Source organism: Equus asinus, chromosome 5, assembly GCF_041296235.1.
Source record: "Equus asinus isolate D_3611 breed Donkey chromosome 5, EquAss-T2T_v2, whole genome shotgun sequence".
NCBI classification, from domain to species: Eukaryota; Metazoa; Chordata; class Mammalia; order Perissodactyla; family Equidae; genus Equus; species Equus asinus.
In genome coordinates, this window is record NC_091794.1 from 6,208,555 (window position 1) to 6,226,464 (window position 17,910).

General features: G+C 40.9%; 1 protein-coding gene across 7 annotated transcripts in view; it reads left to right on the forward strand.

The window, feature by feature from the left end:
- NXPE3 (neurexophilin and PC-esterase domain family member 3) overlaps positions 1–17,910 on the forward strand; it is a 47,357-nt gene that overhangs the window by 1,236 nt on the left and 28,211 nt on the right. For 2 of the 7 annotated variants that reach the window (XM_070508679.1, XM_070508683.1), the window contains exons 2-4: positions 1,604–1,784; positions 2,492–2,662; positions 4,190–4,470. In XM_070508679.1, coding sequence (XP_070364780.1) covers positions 4,378–4,470 — 93 coding nt within the window. In that variant the 5' untranslated portion in view covers positions 1,604–1,784; positions 2,492–2,662; positions 4,190–4,377. The remainder of the gene's footprint in view (positions 1–1,603; positions 1,785–2,491; positions 2,663–4,189; positions 4,471–17,910) is intronic. The other 5 variants (XM_070508678.1, XM_070508682.1, XM_070508681.1 and 2 more) reach the window with 3 other exon arrangements.

A 17,910-nucleotide genomic window follows, 5' to 3' on the forward strand; every position in this document is an offset into this window, starting at 1 on the left:
TGTATATTGTAATAATCTGGGGACCTTTTAGAAAAGCTGTTTCTTGGACCCTGCTCTCAGATTCTGATTTGGTTGGTTGAATGTAATCCAGGCATTGGAGTGTTTAAAAGCTCCTGGGATGATATTGACGTGCATACAAGGTTAGACACCACTACCTTTCAAAATTTTTGGAAGGCCTGGGTGAGTCAGCACTTTGGGCATGCGAAGTGGGGGTACGTGAAAGAGAAGTGGAATCTGGGGAAAGAAGCCCTGCAGGCCTCTGTCCTGCTTCATCTTTGTCCAAGGGTTGACCTTACTTATTTGGTTGACCCATCATTGTCACGGTCTTGGATGAGTTTCCAGTTCTTTCCCTATACCCTGCCCTGTTAAGTTTCAAGGTCTTACTCAGCACCCTGTGAGAAACAGCCGCTCTTTGGAAAGTTTGAAATACAAACATTTCAGTTTGGATATATTCCTTTAAATCTATGCTTCTGTCTTTTATGTAGGGGTCCATGTATTCTGAATTAAAATTCCAGACACTTGTTCTGAAAAGTACAGTTACATTTATGTGGATAGTAGGTCAGAGTATTTAGGATGGAGACTGTTCCAGAAACTGCATGTGTGCTTGTCCTCTAGTAAATTGTCTTTGTGAAATGGTTGTCTAAGAACATTAGCTCCCCAGAGGGTGGGGTTGCTGCCTCATTTTCTTTTTAGTACTAAACTCAAGTATTAAATTTATGTTATTGACAATTATAATTCCAAGTGACGTAAGCAATCACTTTGTGATTCTCTTGTGAGATGGGGCCTAATGGCAGTCTAGGGTTATTGCCACAGGCCGTAAAGAAATTAGGTGGCTGGTAAGTCGTCTTAATCAAAATTTGGCAAAACAGACAACGCGTTTTACTTTTTGCTTGTCCTTTGAACATAAATATGAAGCATGAGTAAGTGGTGGATTGACACTTCAGAGAGAAACAAGACTGCTGAGGTTTAGATTCCTCAGAGTAAGTGTCACTTCTAGATCTCTCTAGATACCTCCAGTGTTCTGTAGTGGTAGGATGGATCATTGAACTACGTGATTATTCTAGTCTTTAAGAAAAAAGAGATATATGGCGCTTTAATCTTTGGTTTCTATTTTTTCAGTTATATTTATATAGTTTGCTATATATATAAAGTTTTGACCTTCGGCTCAGATCTGGGAGTGATTTGCCATGTTAAGTTCATGTATATAAATAGCTAGTCACTGGGTTTTTTTTTTGTTTTTTTGCTTGAGGAAGATTGTCCCTGAGCTAACATCTGTGCCAGTCTTCCTCTGTTTTGTATGTGGGACACCTGCCACAGCATGGCTTGGTGAGTGTGTGTAGGTCTGTGCCCGGGACCCCAGCCCTTGAACCCCAGGCTGCAGAAGTGGTGTGCGTGAACTTAACCACTATGCCACTGGGCCGGCCTGGTCGCTGGTGTCTATTAGTAGGAAAGGAGACGTTCCTATCCCCACTCCTCCACTATGCTCTGCTGAAATCTACATACATCTCTTTGCTATAAAATTGTACTCTTGATTTGAACTCTGTTTTTTGACTTCATCTTCAGTATCTTTAACTTGTATATCATATGCTTATCTCTGTTGCAGCATGAATGGTATAAAAACGAAAAAACATCAACATGTGCTTCGGATGTGGTGAGGAAAGAATAAGGCTGCTGTCACGAGTCCTGGAGTTCAGGCCTTTACACTGCAGGAAAGTGAGGTGAAACTCTGATTTCTTAGTTCTAATAAGTATCTCTTCTTGGGAACTGGAAATTTCCAAAAAAAGGTAAATTACATTCAGTTATATATTTTTATTTTTTGGTTGACCTAGGAAACTTTTTTTCTGGAGTCATTCCCATCTAGCACTGTTTTTTGTTACTCACTTCTAAGCAGTTTGAGATACGAATTATATTTTCCTGCTCTCTTTGCAAGTAGCTTTCTTGATATAATGCCTAGGTTTTCTATTTGTAGGAAAAGAACATAAATCTGTTACAGAGTTCTTTCACTTTGAAATCTTTCATTTTACGTTGAATTGTTTTCTCATATCTGATTTACTGCCTTGTTTCTTTTTATGACCCATCTTTAATTATTACTTTTAGAAACCAGCTTTATTCTTTATTTTTGTGAGTTCTGTTTCCTGGTGAAAAGTTAGGACATAAAGCTGAAGGAGAAAAACAAAATGTGCCTGGAGGTGACAGCTTTCAACATTTTAGTCTGTGTCTCTTCAAAGAGAGGTCTGTCTCGTGTACCCTAGACTGCACCTATTGAAGTGTACATATGGGTCTCTCAGATCTCAGTGCTCTGCCTGCTCCGGGTGGGACCCTCTATAATGATTTTCAGTAGAAGTCCCTGGGCGTGAGGGACTTGCGTATTTGCATACTTGCATATTTGCATTGCTTCCTAAGCCCTGTAGTTCCTTTAGCTCTGGGTGCTGCTGCCCACTGCTGCTTTGCTGCTGCTGACTGCCTCTGAACCACACTCATGTCCTCTCAGCTGCTGGTGTTCACGCAGGATGTAGACCACGCCTACCACGGTGCAGCTGGCTTCCTGTGGAGTGTCATCTTTGGTCTTCTCCCTCTCTGGCCATCTGGGAAACCTCTGATTCTTACGGCCAACTCCTTGAGAAAGGTTTCTGCAGAGCATCACTTGGGCCCTGGTGACAGAGTTAGTGCCTCTATTTCACAGCCATTTCCTTCGCAGAATTTACAGGCCCTTTGGGGTGGGTGGGGGCCTGGGTGTTGGAGAGGGGCAGTGTTGGGGGACCATGAAATGGTTAAGTGCAGTCTTTCTCATTACCTGGCATCCCTGTTGGGGTGGCCAGGAATGGTGGATTTATTCCTCTTTAATTTAGGAGGTGAACTACCTCTTGCCTAATAGGAGTGTAAGCTTTTCCATGGGAATTTCTGGCACTTAGAGTGTGTGGTACAGAGTAGGCCTCCACAATTATTTGTTGTGAGGATTATTTTGTTGTTGTGTGGATTATTGAATCAATGTGTATCATGTAAAGAGCTAAGTATTGTGAGGGAATCAAAAAACTGTGATACATTGTGTTCATTAAATTGCTTTTTCTCTGATATGTGGTTTCTGGTTTTTTAAAAAAAAATATAGTCTAATTGGTATAGTCTAGTAGGGGAGACAAATACATATAAATATAGAAATCAGCTGAGAAGTGAAAATATTAAGTGCTGTGGGAATTCTAAGGCTGGAGAGCATGTGGAAGAGCTTAGCCTTGTCTCCTTATGAAGCTGGGGGCAGGCAGGGTTGTGTGGTCCCTGTGTTGTGGGAGTGGAGTAGACAGTGGAGAGAAGAGTGCAGGAATGGGGACTTCCCGGGTCCAGGACACAGCTGCAGGGGGTGTTGGTGCAGCCAAGGTGTTCTCAGACCCTCTGCACCCTTTCACCTTTGCCTCTCCACCCCGTCCTCCATGGAAGGCCTTGCTGGGAACAAAGCACCAGCACTTTCTCTGCTTAGCTATATCAAAATAGCACCTGGGGAGAGCATTGTGAATTCCTTACGGGAGAACTTGCCTCTAGCAGGTGTGATGAAGGATTTGGGTGTCTTGTTCCTAATGCCTCAAGCTTAGCTTTCCTCTCCTACATCTTCAGGCCAGGTGTCTTTCCTCCTGTGCCTTGTTACTCAGCTGAGGGAGCATCAAGACCACATAGGTGGTGGGGGAGCTGGAAACCCTAAGGGTGTTTCCTGTCTCCTCCCATACAGAGGGATGGCACTCTGTTTTCCAGAGGATGTCAGGATGTTCTGCACAGTATCCCAGAACTCCCATAGAATCACAAGGTTTCCTCTTAATGCTCTTTATGTGTGATTACTCTCGTAAGGTTATATAACTTAAACTCTAAGGGAAGGGGAGTGATTTTATTTACTTAGACCTCTGTAGAGATTTAACACTTACTTTAGTTTTGCAATTTCTGAGTTTGAAGATGATTTGCTCTCCTAAAAGTTAAGATCTAAATAGGTAGTTGGTCAAATATCAGTGTGTTTACACAGAAGCCTGGGTTGAGTTTGAGTAAATTGTCTGGATATGAATAGATGTGACTGTGCCCTGGCTCTTTGCTTTCTCCTCATGACTTTGGGCCTTCAGTAGGGTTAAGGAAGAGGACATGTGATGTCTTTCCGCTCACCCCACCCTAGGGTGTTGCAATTGGTGATCTGTTTTCTCATCTCCCCTCTTTGAAGGATAAGAAAAATGTGCTTCTTCACTCAACCCCAGCCTCTCCTCTATACAAAGAACTTCTAAGGACGCTAGGAGAAAAGAAGCACGTTAAACTGAAAGCTCACCTGCAGCTCAGAGAAACAAAGGCATGGAGTTCTGAGGAGTGGAGGTAGCATGGTGTCGGCCATGGGTGTCAAGACACAGCCAGACAATGTGGATCAATTTCTTCAGACTGCGGCTTTTCTGCTGTCTGCTGGCAGTGTTGATGGTGCTGGTGCTGGTCATCAACGTCACTCAGGTAGAGGTGAGTACTCAGCATACCCCATCATAACTAAGGACACCACATTTAGGGTTTGGGGCTAACTAGCCTGGGAAATGTTGGTCATCGGGAAACTCATCCTGGTCACAGTTGTTTTCATTTATTCAGTAAGTGTCTCAGAGCCTGCAGTGTTTGTATCCTGTGCTTGTCACCAAGGGTACAGTGGTGGAGACAGCAGGCGTGATGCCTTCACTTACGGAGCTCGTGTTCTGAATGTGCATGGGAGACAATAATAGCAATAAGTGATCATAATCATAATTATAATAAATGATAATTGGAAATTGTGGAGAGCACTATAAAGAAAGGAAAGCGGGCTGCTCTGGAGTAGCTCTAGAGATGAAGAGAAGCCTTTTCAAGGAGGGAACCGTTTAGCTGACTCCTGGCAAAAAGCAGGAGGAGTATTTCAGGGGAGGAGTTGATGATGAGTCTGTTTTGGAGACTTACGGAACCCTCACAAGTGTCTGGCACGAAGAAGGTACTTGGTATTCCCCTCTCCCCAACTCTGCACCCCCTGCGTGAACTCATCTGTCTTCAAAATGTATGGAGTAGTTTCTATATAAAATGATGCTGCCCTTTTAATTTTGTTGGCTCGTGCTTCTCAGCTTACAGGTCCAAGTTAATTATGGTATTTCTTGCTCATTGGATTTTGCTATAGACTGAATGTTTGTGTCCTCCAAACATACCAGCCCTGTGGGAGCTTGGGTTACCGTTCTCTTTCATGCTCTCAGATGGTTCTTTCCCAGCCTCCAGTAGTTTCATTACACACACGTGCCCTTAAGTACTCTGCAGTCCTCAAGAGGGACCCTTTGTGGATCTCTGGAGTTCTCTGTCTGTGTGGCTCTCTCCTCCCATTACTCTGTCCCGTGCATTCTGATCAGCTCAGTCTTTTAAGACTCTCAGCTCCATCTCCTCAACTTATGTAGTTCACCGGGCTGCACCTGGCTTCCCCTCCCTGTGCTGCAGCCTGGGAATGCTCTCAGGGCTGTAAGCAAAGGGCAGTTACAGGGTCACCTCCCTTATTTCCCATCTTTCAGGCATCTTTGTCTTTTGTTTTCTGATGTCCAGTGTCTGGAAAACCTGTTTCATGTATTTTGGCCTTTTTTGTTAAGTTTCAGGTGGAAGGATAAATCTCACTGTTTCTCTATCTCTGCTGGAAGTGTAAGTCTGAGGGGCTTGAAGTTGAGGGGAAAGGGATAATAGGGAAACTGGAGAGGAGAAGGGTTAGTGGCCAAGGGGATGGGGAGAGGAGGGGTCTTGAGCACAAATGGCACATATGACTTTGTGTAAGATGAGGGACACGGTACGTCGTGAATGCTCTCGTCGTTTTATCATTGATGTAGGAGGCCCATGCTCAGTCCTCTGATGTCACAAGGAAATGTGGTGGTGGTTGGCAGTGGAGATGCCTTTGCTGCTGGAGGGCAGGACTTTGAGGGAGTGCTTGCCTGTGGAGGAGGCAGCAAGTGGAAGGAGGGTGGAGCCAGGAGGTTTGTGTGTAGGGGCTTGAAAGAATGGGGTTGGCAGATAGATGACAGAGGGGCAATAGATTTCAAGACCATACATATGTGTGGCACTCACCTTCAGTGGTTTTGTCAGGGGTGTTTTTGTTTCATCACATTCCACAGCCCAGGATAAGAATAGAGAAAAAAGATAGTGGTGTAGGTCTGGGATAGGGGAGGGGGTAGGAAAAGGGACAAGGAGAGACTTGAGAGGCTGGGCCAGAGTCCCACATCATTAATGTTACTATGATTGGGAAGGAATGTTAGAAAATTCCCCTAATAGTCGTGCTTGAGTTCTTGGAAACTTTTGGACTGGATGTCAGCTAGCAGGTCTAATTATGTGTACAAACACAAACTGAATGATAATGGAGAAGGGAGATGGCAGTAATGAATGATTAAGACGGTTCTGATATTGAAAGTAATAAATAGGTCTTTTAGTAGGGCCTCTGATCTAAAGAGGTCATTTTGTCTATGATGAGAATATTGTCATGACTGTTAATCTGTTCAGTTTATTACTGAGATGATGGTTGATAAAGAAGCTTGGGGTGAGAAAGGCTGTGAAACCCAGCAGTCTTCCATCTCTTAACCCCCTTTCTATCTTGTTTCTGATCCTGACTATACTCTTCTTGTGATTAGAGCATCTGAGCATTTTCTAAAGAGCGAGCACGACTCAATTTTAATTAGAAATATCACATAATATAAGAAGGAGGTGTGTGTATCAATATTCAGCAAAAGGTTATAGGGAGAATTGTCTGTTATCTGAAAAGCTCTCATTGAGCATGGCCTATATTTATTTGTTTTTTCTTTATTCATTGATAAGTTAAGATTATAAAAATACCAGTGTATTAGGGATTTTTGGCTGCAAGTAAAGAAACCTGGTTCAAGCTGACTTTAATATTAAAGGATATTATTCATTTTGAATAGAAGTCAGGAGGTGGGTTGGACATAGTTCAGGCTATTTCTCTGTAAACTTCTCAGTTATGCTGTCCTTTGCGTGTGAGCTTTTTTCTGTGGCGTCCTCTTTCATGGTTGGATTGTAGGATGCTGCCATAGCAACAGGTGATTGCTTTCCTTGTACATGTCCAGTTTAAGAGATGGTTTGTTTCCGTGAAACCCTCTTAAGAGATTATTTGCATTTTTTCATTTGCACGTAAAATTTAGGTAGCTGTTCCCAGAGCACTGGTGGTGTCTGAGTTTGGCTGCATGCATCCATCAGAAACCTCCAGCAACCTCTTCTGGTTTTTCATAGTCCAGAATTGGGTCACATGCCTATTCCTAAATCAGTCACTTGAGATTGTCCCTTGATCAATCAGGCCCACCCCTGAGCTGACAGGTCAACAAACAGCAGTGGTGTTTTTCAGCAGGCAAGGAGTGAAACAGATATGGGACAGGCAGCCATAATGTTCCTTCCAGTCCACAGCTTGCAGTGGCTCCAGGAGTGACCATTGGTGTTTCCCCTTGGCTCTGAATCTAAAAAGATGGCAGTCCGTGAAGTCACCCCTGTCACTGGCCTGGAATAGAGTTGTCATTTAGGAAAATTAAGCAGATTGATCTTTTTGAGTTCTTTTTCATTTGTGAGTAAAATTCAGGTGGCTTAGCATGGAGTGTCTGGTGATTCTTGGATTGGGCTGCATGGGTCAATCAGCTAGTCATGAATAGTTGGTGTGGCTACCCAAAGAACGAGTGATGGGAGAGGACGAGAGGAACAAGGTAGGGATGACAGGGGGTATGATGTGAGCACATAGTGCATGGTTTGGTCCTTAATGGTTTGTCATGTCCTCACAACAACTAAAAAGGAGAGGGAGGCTGGAATATTTCCTGAAAGACAACCAATAGGTAAGGGAAAATTTTCTTTTTTTTATTGAAATATAATTGACATAAAACATTGTATAAGTTTAAGGTGTACAATGTGCTGATTTGATACATTTATATATTACAGTATGATTACCACTGTAGTGTTAGCTAGCACCTCTATCATGTTACATAGTTATTATTTCTTTTTTTGTGGTGGGAACAATTAAGATCTTGTCTCTTAGCAGCTTTTAAGTTTATGATAGAGTATTGTTGACTATAGTCACTGAACTGTGCATTACATCTCCAGAACTTGTCTACTAGTTGCAAGTTTGTACCGTTAAGATCTCCCCACTTCCCCCACCCCCAGCCGCTGTTAACCACCATCCTACTCTGTTTTTATCAGTTCAGCTTTTTTAGATTCCACATATAAGTAGTATCATACATTATTTGCCTTTCTCTGTCCGACTCATCTTTCTTAGCATAATGCCCTCAAAGTCCATCCATGTTCTCGCAAATGGCAGAATTTTCTTCTTTCTTGTGGCTGAATAATATTCCAGTGTGTTTGTGTGTGTGCGTGTGCACATGTGTGTGATACCACATTTTCTTTATCCATTCATCCATCAGTGAACACTTAGGTCATTTCCCTGTCTTGGCTATTGTGAATGATGCTGCAGTGAACATGGGAGTGCAGATATCTTTTCGATAGCTTTTTTCATTCCCTTTGGGTAAATACCCACAAGTGGGGCTGCTGGATCAATGGTAGTTCTATTTTTAATTTTTTTTTTATAAAAGATTTTATTTTTCCTTTTTTTCCCCAAAGTCCCTCAGTACATAGTTGTATGTTTAGTTGTGGGTCCTTCTAGATGTGACATGTGGGATGCCGCCTCAGCATGGCTTGATGAGTGGTGGCATGTCTGTGCTCAGGATCTGAACTGGTGAAACCCTGGGCTGCCAAAGCAGAGCGCTCGAACTTAACCACTTGACCACGGGGCTGGCCCCTCTATTTTTAATTTTTTGAGGAACTTCCGTACTCTTCCATAGTGACTGAAATAGTTTACATTCCCACCAAGAGTGCGCGGGTGTTCCCTTTTCTCCCCATCCTCATGAACATTTGTTGTCTCTTGTCTTCTTGATGGTAGGCATTCTGACACACGTGAGGTGCTATCTCATTGTGGTTTTGATTTGCATTTCCCTGATGACTAATATTGTTGAGCATCTTTTCATGTACCTGTTGGCCATTTGGATGTCTGCTTAGTTCCTCTGCCCGTTTTTTAATTGGATTGTTTGTTTTTTGTTGTTGTTGAGTTGTATGAGTTCTTAATATATTTTGGATATTAACTCCTTATCTGATATATAGTTTACAGATATTTTCTCCTATTTCATAGGTTGCTTTCTCATTTTGTTGATCATTCCTTTTGCTGTGCAGCAGCTTTTCAGTTTGATGTAGCCCCACTTGATTTTTGCTTTTGTTGCTTGTGCTTTTAGTGTCATATCTAAAAATCATTCCTGAGACCACTGTCAAGGAGCTGCTGCTTCTAGGATTTTATGATATTGATCTTACATTTGTCTTTAATCCATTTTGAGTTCATTTTTGTGAGTGGTGTAAGATATGGGTCCAATTTTGTTTGTCTGCTTGTGGTTATCCAGTTTTCCCAGCACTATTTGCTGAAAAGACGGTGCTTTCCTCATTGAGTATATGTGGCTCCCTTGTCAAATATTAGTTGACTGTATATGTGGGGCTTTATTTCTGGGCTCTTGATTCTATTTCATTGGTCTGGTGTCTGTATTTATGTCAGTACCACACTGTTTTGATTACTATAGCTTTGTATAATTTGAAATCAGAAATGTGATGCCTTCAGCTTTGTTCTTCTTTTTCAGGATTGCTTTGGCTATTTAGAGTCTTTTATGGTTCCATACAAATTTTAGGATTGATTTTTCTATTGCTGTGAAAAATACACTTGGATTTTTGATAGGAATTGCATTGAATCTGTAGATGGCTTTGGATAGTATATTTTAACATATTAATTCTTCCAATCCATGAATATGAGATATCTTTCCATTTGTTTGTGTCATCTTCAATTTCTTTCATCAAATTCTTGTAGTTTTCATTATACAGATCTTTCACTTTCTTGGTTAAATTTATTCCTAATTATTTTGTTTTTGATGCTAAAGTGAATGGGATAGTTTTCTTTATTTCTTTTTCAGATGTTTTGTTATTAGTGTATAGAAATGCAACTGATTTCTGTACATTGATTTTATATCCTGCACCTTTATTGAATTTGTTGGTTAGTTCCAACAGTTTTTTGATTGTCTTCAGGATTTTCTATATGTAAGATCATATCATCTACAAATAATGGCAATTTTACCTTTTCCTTTCTGATTTGGATGTCTGTTTCTTTGTCTTGCCTATTTGCTCTGGTTAACACTTCCAGTACTATGTTTAATAAGAGTGGCGAGGGGGCTGGCCCTGCGGCTGAGTGGTTAAGTTCATGCGCTTCACTTCAGTGGCCCGGGGTTTTGCTGGTTCGGATCCTGGGTGCGGACATGGCACCGCTCATCAGGCCATGCTGAGGCGGTGTCCCACATAGCATGACCAGAGGCACTCACAAGTAGAATCTACAGCTATGTACTGGGGGGCTTTGGGGAGAAGAATTAAAAAAAAAAAAAAAGACCAACAACAGTTGTTAGCTCAGGTACCAATCTTTAAAAAAAAAAAAAGAGTGGTGAGAGTGGGCACCCTTGTCTTGTTCCTGATCTCAGAATAAAACCTTTCCGTCTTTCCCTGTTGAGTATGGTGTTAGCTGTGGGTTTGTTGTGTATGGCCTTTATTATGTTCCTTCTATTCCCGATTTGTTGAGGGATTTTATCATGAAAGGATGTTGTAGTTTGTCAAATGCTTTTTCTTCGTCTATTGAGATGATGATATGATTTTTATTTTTCATTCTATTAATGTGATGTATCACATTTATTGTTTTGTGTATAGTGTATAATGTTTTTAATATATTGTATTTGGTTTGCTAATATATATATATTTTTTTGCTTTTTCTCTCCAGATTCCCTCAGTACATAGTTGTATATTTTTTTAGTTGTGGGTCCTTCTGGTTGTGGCATGTGGGACGCCACCTCAACATGGCCTGGTGAGCGGTGCCATGTCTGCGCTCAGGATCCGAACTGGCAAAACCCTGGGCTGCTGAAGTGGAGCCCGTGAACTTAACCACTTGGCCACGGGGCCGGCCCCTGCTAATATTTTTTATTTTTGCATGTATATTCATCACGGCTGTTGGCCTGTAGTTTAGTTTTCTGGTAGTATTCTTATTTGGCTTTGGTATCAGGGTAATGCCAACCTCATAAAATCAGTTAGGGAGTGTTCTCTCCCCTTAAATTTTTTAGAAGAGTTAGAGAATGTTTGATATTAATTCTTCTTTAAATTTTTACTAGAATTCACCAGTGAAGCCATCTGGTCCTGGGCTTTTCTTTGTTGGGAAGTTTTTGATTACTGATTTTATCTCCTTGCTAGTTATTGATGTGTTCAGATTTTCTTGCTGATTCAGTCTTGGTAGGTTGTATGTTGCTAGGAATGTATCCGTTTCTTCTAGGTTATCCAATTTTTGGCATATAATTGTTCATAGTGTCTTTTATGATCCTATGTATTTCTGTGGTATCAGTTTTAATGTTCTTCTTTCATTTCTGATTTTGTCTTCTTTTTTTCTTAGTGTAACTAAAGGTTTGTCAGTTTTGTTTATCTTTTCAAAAAATCAGCTCTTAGTTTTGTTGATCTTTTCTATTGTTTTTCTGGTCTCTGTGTCATTTATTTCCACTGTGATCTCTGTTATTTCTTTGCTCCTGCTAACTTTGGGCTTAGTTTCTTCTTCTTTTTCTAGTTTCTTAAGGTGTAAAGGTAGGTTGTTTGAAATCTTTCTATTTTCTTAGTCTATGCATTTATTGCTATAAACTTCCCTCTCAGAACTCGTTTTGCCGTAGGTTTCAGTATGTTGTGTGTCCATTTTCACTTGTTTTGAGATATTTTTTGACTTCTCTTTTGATTTCTTCTTTGACCCATTTGTTGTTCAGGATTGTTGTTTAATTTCCACATATTTGTATTTTTCCCAGCATTTCTCTGTTGTTGATGCCTAGTTTCATACCATTGTGGTCAGAACAGATACTTGGTATGATTTCAGTCTTAAATTTGCTAAGACTTGTTTTGTGGCCTATCCTGTGATCTAGTCTGGAGAATGTTCCATGTGCACTTGAGACGAATGTATATTCTGCTGCTGTGGACAGAATGTTCTGTAAATGTCTGTTAGATCTAGTGGTCTAATGTATGATTCAAGTCCAGTGTTTCCTTGTTGATTTCCTGTCTCGGTTATTCATTACTGAAAGCAGGGAATTGATGTCCCTACTATTATTGTCTGTTTCTCCCTTCAGTTCTGTTAGTATTTCCTTAATATATTTAGGTGTTCCAATGTTGGGTGGGTACAGATTTATGATTGTTATATCTTTTTGATGAATTGACCCCTTTATCCAATATATTATGATCTTTGTCTCTTGTTAGTGTTTTTGGCCTAAAGTTTATTTTGTCTCATGTAAGTATTGGTACTCTCGCTTTCTTTTGGTTTCCACTTGCATGGAATATCTTTCTCCATCCCTTCACTTTGAGGCGATGTGTGTGTCCTTAAATCTGAAGTGAGCCTCGTGTAGGCTTCATATCGTTGGGTCTTGTTTTTTTATCCATCCAGCCACTCTCTGCCTTTTGGTTGTTGAATTCAGTCCGCTTACACTTAGAGTATTTTTTGATGTGTAAGGGCTTATTAATACCATCTTATTAATTGCTTTCTGGTTGTTTTGTTTTTCATTGCTTCTTTTGTCCTCTGTTTCTCCTTTCTTTGTAAATTGGTGATTTTACACTGTGGTATGCTCTGTTTTTCCCTGTCTTTTTTGTGAATTTACTCTATGTTTTTGCTTTGTGGTTTTCATGAGGCTTACATAAAACATCTCAGTCCACTTTAAGCTCATAACTTCTGTTGCATGCAAAGGTCAACCCTTTTATATATGTTTATATAAAAAAAATGTATATATTTTTGGAAGACTGGCCCTGAGCTAATGTCTGTTGCCAATCTTCCTCTTTTTTTGATTTTTCTTCTCCCCAAAGCCCCCCAGTACGTAGTTGTATATCCTAGTTGTATGTGCTTCTAGTTCTTCTGTGTGGGACGCCTCCTCAACGTGGCTTAATGAGCAGTGCTAGGTCCGTGCCCGGGATCTGAACTGGCGAAACCCTGGGCCGCCAAAGCCAAGTGCACGCACTTAACCACTTGGCCACGGGGCTGGCCCCACCTTTTATATTTTTGATGTCACAATTTACCTCTTTTTATTTTGCATGTTTGTCAACAAAGTATAGGAGCTATAGTTATTTTTAACACTTTTTTCCCTTAACCTTTACATTATGGTTAAGTGGCTAATGCACCGTCCTAGTACAGAATTGGAGTTTTCTCAATCTGACTGTATATTTACCTTTGTCAGCATGTAGCTTACTCTCATATGTTTCCGTGTCACTGATTCGTGTCTTTTCACTTCAGCTTGAAGAGCTCCTGTCAGCATCTCTCCTAAGGCAGGGCTAGTGGTGATGCACCACCTCAGCTTTTGTTTATCTGGGAAAGCCTTTATTTCTCTTTCATATCTGAAAGGTAACTTGCTGGAGAGAGTATTCTTGCTGGCAGTTTTTTTCTTTCAGCACTTTGAATATGTCATTTGATTCTTTTAGAGAAATCCACTGATAGCCAAAAGAACTGATAGTTCCTTTGTAGATTATAGTCTTTTTTCCTCTGGTTGCTTTAACGATTCTCTGTATATGTTTTTTTTTTTGACAGTATCATTGTGATATATCCTGGTGAGGGTCTCTTTGCATTGAGGTAATGGGGTGATCTGTTAGCTTCATGAACTTGGTTGTCCAAGTATATCCCTATGTTTGGGAAGTTCTTAGCTACTAGTTCTTTAAAGAAACCTTCTGCCTCCTTTTCCCTCTCTCCTTCTTCTCAAACCCCAATTATTCTACTGTTTGTATGTTTGATGGCATCCTATAGATCATGTAGACTTTCTGTGCTCTTTTTCATTCTTTTTTCTTTGTTCTCTTCTGATTGGGTTATTTCCAAGTTCCTGTCCTCTAGCTCACGTATCCTGTCTTCCATTTGATCTTCTCTGTTGTAGATGCTCTTTATTGCATTTTTCATTTCATTCATTGAATTCTTCAGCTCCAGAATTTGTTTGCTTCTTTCTTATGGTTTCTAGTTCTTTGTAAATTTCTCATTTTGTTCATGTATTTTGTTCAGTTGTCTGTGTTTTTTTGGTAGCTCCTTCAGTTTCCTGAAACAGCTGTTTTGAATTCTTTATCAACTAGATCACTAAATTCCATGCCTTTTAGCTTAGTTATTGGAGAATTGTTGTTATCTTTTGGTGATGACATGTTTCCTTGATTCTTCATGTTCCTTGTAGATTTGCATTGCTGCTTTCGCATTTGAAGTAGCATGCACCTCCTCAAATCTTTACTAATTGTCTCAGATTGGGTAAACTGTTCATTGGTCCTGTTATATCTGGGGTTTTCTCGGTGCTATGGTTATACCTGCTCCACACTTCTTGCTTCTTCTTGTGACACAAATCTTAAACTTTTATGGCTTCTCTGGTTCTCCTTTGTTTTCCAGAAGGTGGCACTATAGCTCAGGTTTGTGGTTTCTCTCTTGCTCATTGATACTTGTCTCTTTTTCTGATAGTACTGCTTTTACCAGACTTGCTGCTTCCCTTGGGAGCACGTACAAGAAGCTAGTCTCAGTAGGGGGAGGTATATGTTTAGCATTCAGGGCATTGGGGGTGCCTGTGGGCTCGGTGGGGAGATTGTCAGGTAAGGTTCTCCTTGCTCAGGACTTTAGCAGGACGTCTACCTCTGACCCTCCAGGAGAATAGGGTCATGGGTGGACTTCCTGCTAAAGTCCTGAGCACAGTCAGCAGGAACTGTGTCCCTTCAATGCCTTGTGATATTCTTATCTGCCTCTTGCCTAATCCCCCTCCTGCCAGTCATGGAGGTCCTGCCTCAGTACTCTGGGTGCTGCTGGAGAGAAATGGGTTCCTCCAGCAGCATCTCACACAGCAGGGGCAGCTGGGCAGGAACTCACCACTCCTTTTCCCTCTTCAGAGAGGATGCTGACAGATAGTTCAGCCCCATGCTATGTCATGTTGGGGGAGGGTCAACGCTGACAAAGTTTCTCTTACCCTCTCAGTGTGTCCAAACTCGTTTGTTTGGGTTTATTTTCTGCTCCAGTGGCATCTGGAATCTCCCTTTGTGAGGGCTGGATTTCTACAAATTCTTTCTTGTCCATCAGTATCTGCCCAGGTCAGCATCTCCAGGTTTTCCTTGACTGCAGCTGAGAAGGGTGAATGCAAGTTCACTGGCTCTGTTCTGCAGCCTGGACTGAGATCTGTCTGCCTATTACTAGATGCACATGTGGGTAAGACTCCTCCTGGCTTCCTGGGCATGTGGTGCTGGATCCCCTAGAGGCACTTTTGTTTGTGGATGAATGCCTAATTAATTGTTAAAAAGGTGGATGAAAAGGAGTAATGTCTTATTCTGTCATGATGCTGATGTCCTCTGCTAAAGGAAAATTTTTAAAGTCATTTTGTTTTCTTCCTATTACCCATTTTTTTTTTCATCTCCCCAAAGCCTTTCAGTACGTAGTTGTATATTCTAGTTGTGAGTGCTTCTGGTTGTGCTATGTGGGACGCCGCCTCAGCATGGCCTGATGAGCAGTGCCACGTCCACGCCCAGGATCTGAACCGGTGAAACCCTGGGCCGCTGAAGCGGAGCGTGGGAACTTAACCACTTGGCCACAGGGCCAGCCCCCCATTACCCCTTTTTTTTTTTATTAATGTTATGATAGATTACAACCTTGTGAGATTTCAGTTGTACATTATTGTTAGTCATGTTGTGGGTACACCACTTCCCCCTTTGTGCCCTCCCCCCACCCCCCCTTTTCCCTGGTAACCACCGATCAGATCTCCTTGTCAATGTATTAACTTCCACCTATGAGTGGAGTCATATAGAGTTCGTCTTTCTCTGACTGGCTTATTTCGCTTAACATAATACCCTCGAGGTCCATCCACGTTGCTGCGAATGGGCCAATTTTGTCTTTTATTATGGCTGAGTAGTATTCCATTGTGTATATATACCATATCTTCTTTATCCAATCATCAGTTTCTGGGCATGTAGGTTGGTTCCATGTCTTGGCTATTGTAAATAATGCTGCAATGAACATAGGGGTGCAAGGGACTCTTGGGATTTCTGATTTCAGGTTCTTATGATAGATACCCAGTAATGGGATGGCTGGGTCATAGGGTATTTCTATTTTTAACTTTTTGAGAAATCTCCATACTGTTTTCCATAGTGGCTGTACCAGTTTGCATTCCCACCAACAGTGTATGAGGGTTCCTTTTTCTCCACAACCTCTCCAACATTTGTCATTCTTGGTTTTGGATGTTTTTGCCAATCTAACGGATGTAAGGTGATATCTTAGTGTAGTTTTGATTTGCATTTCCCTGATGATTAGCGATGATGAACATCTTTTCATGTGTCTATTGGCCATATTCATATCTTCTTTTGAGAAATGTCTGTTCATGTCCTCTGCCCATTTTTTGATCGGGTTGTTTTTTTTTTGTTGTTAAGCCGTGTGAGTTCTTTGTATATTATGGAGATTAACCCTTTGTCGGATAAGTGGCTTGTAAATATTTTTTCCCAATTAGTGAGCTGTTTTTTTGTTTCAATCCTGTTTTCCCTTGCCTTAAAGAAGCTCTTTAGTCTGATGAAGTCCCATTTGTTTATTCTTTCTATTGTTTCCCTCAACTGAGGAGTTATAGTGTCCGAAAAGATTCTTTTGAAACTGATGTCAAAGTGTGTACTGCCTATATTCTCTTCCAGAAGACTTATCGTTTCAGGCCTAATCTTTAGGTCTTTGATCCATTTTGAGTTTATTTTTGTGAATGGTGAAAAAGAATGGTCAATTTTCATTCTTTTACATGTGGCTGTCCAGTTTTCCCAGCACCATTTGTTGAAGAGACTTTCTTTTCTCCATTGTAGGCCCTCTGCTCCTTTGTCGAAGATTAGCCGTCCATAGATGTGTGGTTTTATCTCTGGGCTTTCAATTCTGTTCCATTGATCTGTGGACCTGTTTTTGTACCAGTACCATGCTGTTTTGATCACTGTAGCTTTGTAGTATGTTTTGAAATCGGGGATTGTGATTCCGCCGGCTTTGTTTTTCTTGCTCAGGATTGCTTTAGCAATTCACGGTCTTTTGTTGCCCCATATGAATTTTAGGATTCTTTGTTCAATTTCTGTGAAGAATGTTCTTGGGATTCTGATTGGGATGGCATTGAATCTGTAGATTGCTTTAGGTAGTATGGACGTTTTAACTATGTTTATTCTTCCAATTCATGTGCATGGAATGTCTTTCCATCTCTTTATGTCGTCGTCAGTTTCTTTCAAGAAAGTCTTGTAGTTTTCATTGTATAGATCCTTCACTTCCTTGGTTAAGTTTATCCCAAGGTATTTTATTCTTTTCGTTGCAATTGTGAATGGGATTGAGTTCTTGAGTTCTTTTTCTGTTAGTTCATTGTTAGTGTATAGAAATGCTACTGATTTATGTATGCTGATTTTATACCCTGCTACTTTGCTGTAGTTGTTGATTATTTCTAATAGTTTTTCTATGGATTCTTTGGGGTTTTCTATATATAAGATCATGTCGTCTGCAAACAGCGAGAGTTTTACTTCTTCATTACCTATTTGGATTCCTTTTATTTCTTTTTCCTGCCGAATTGCTCTGGCCAACACCTCCAGTACTATGTTGAATAGGAATGGTGAAAGTGGGCACCCTTGTCTTGTTCCTGTCCTCAGAGGGATGGCTTTCAGTTTTTGTCCATTGAGTATGATGTTGGCTGTGGGTCTGTCATATATGGCCTTTATTATGTGGAGGTACTTTCCTTCTATACCCATTTTATTGAGGGTTTTTATCATAAATGGGTGTTGGATCTTGTTGAATGCTTTCTCTGCATCTACTGAGATGATCATGTAGTTTTTGTTTTTCATTTTGTTGATGTAGTG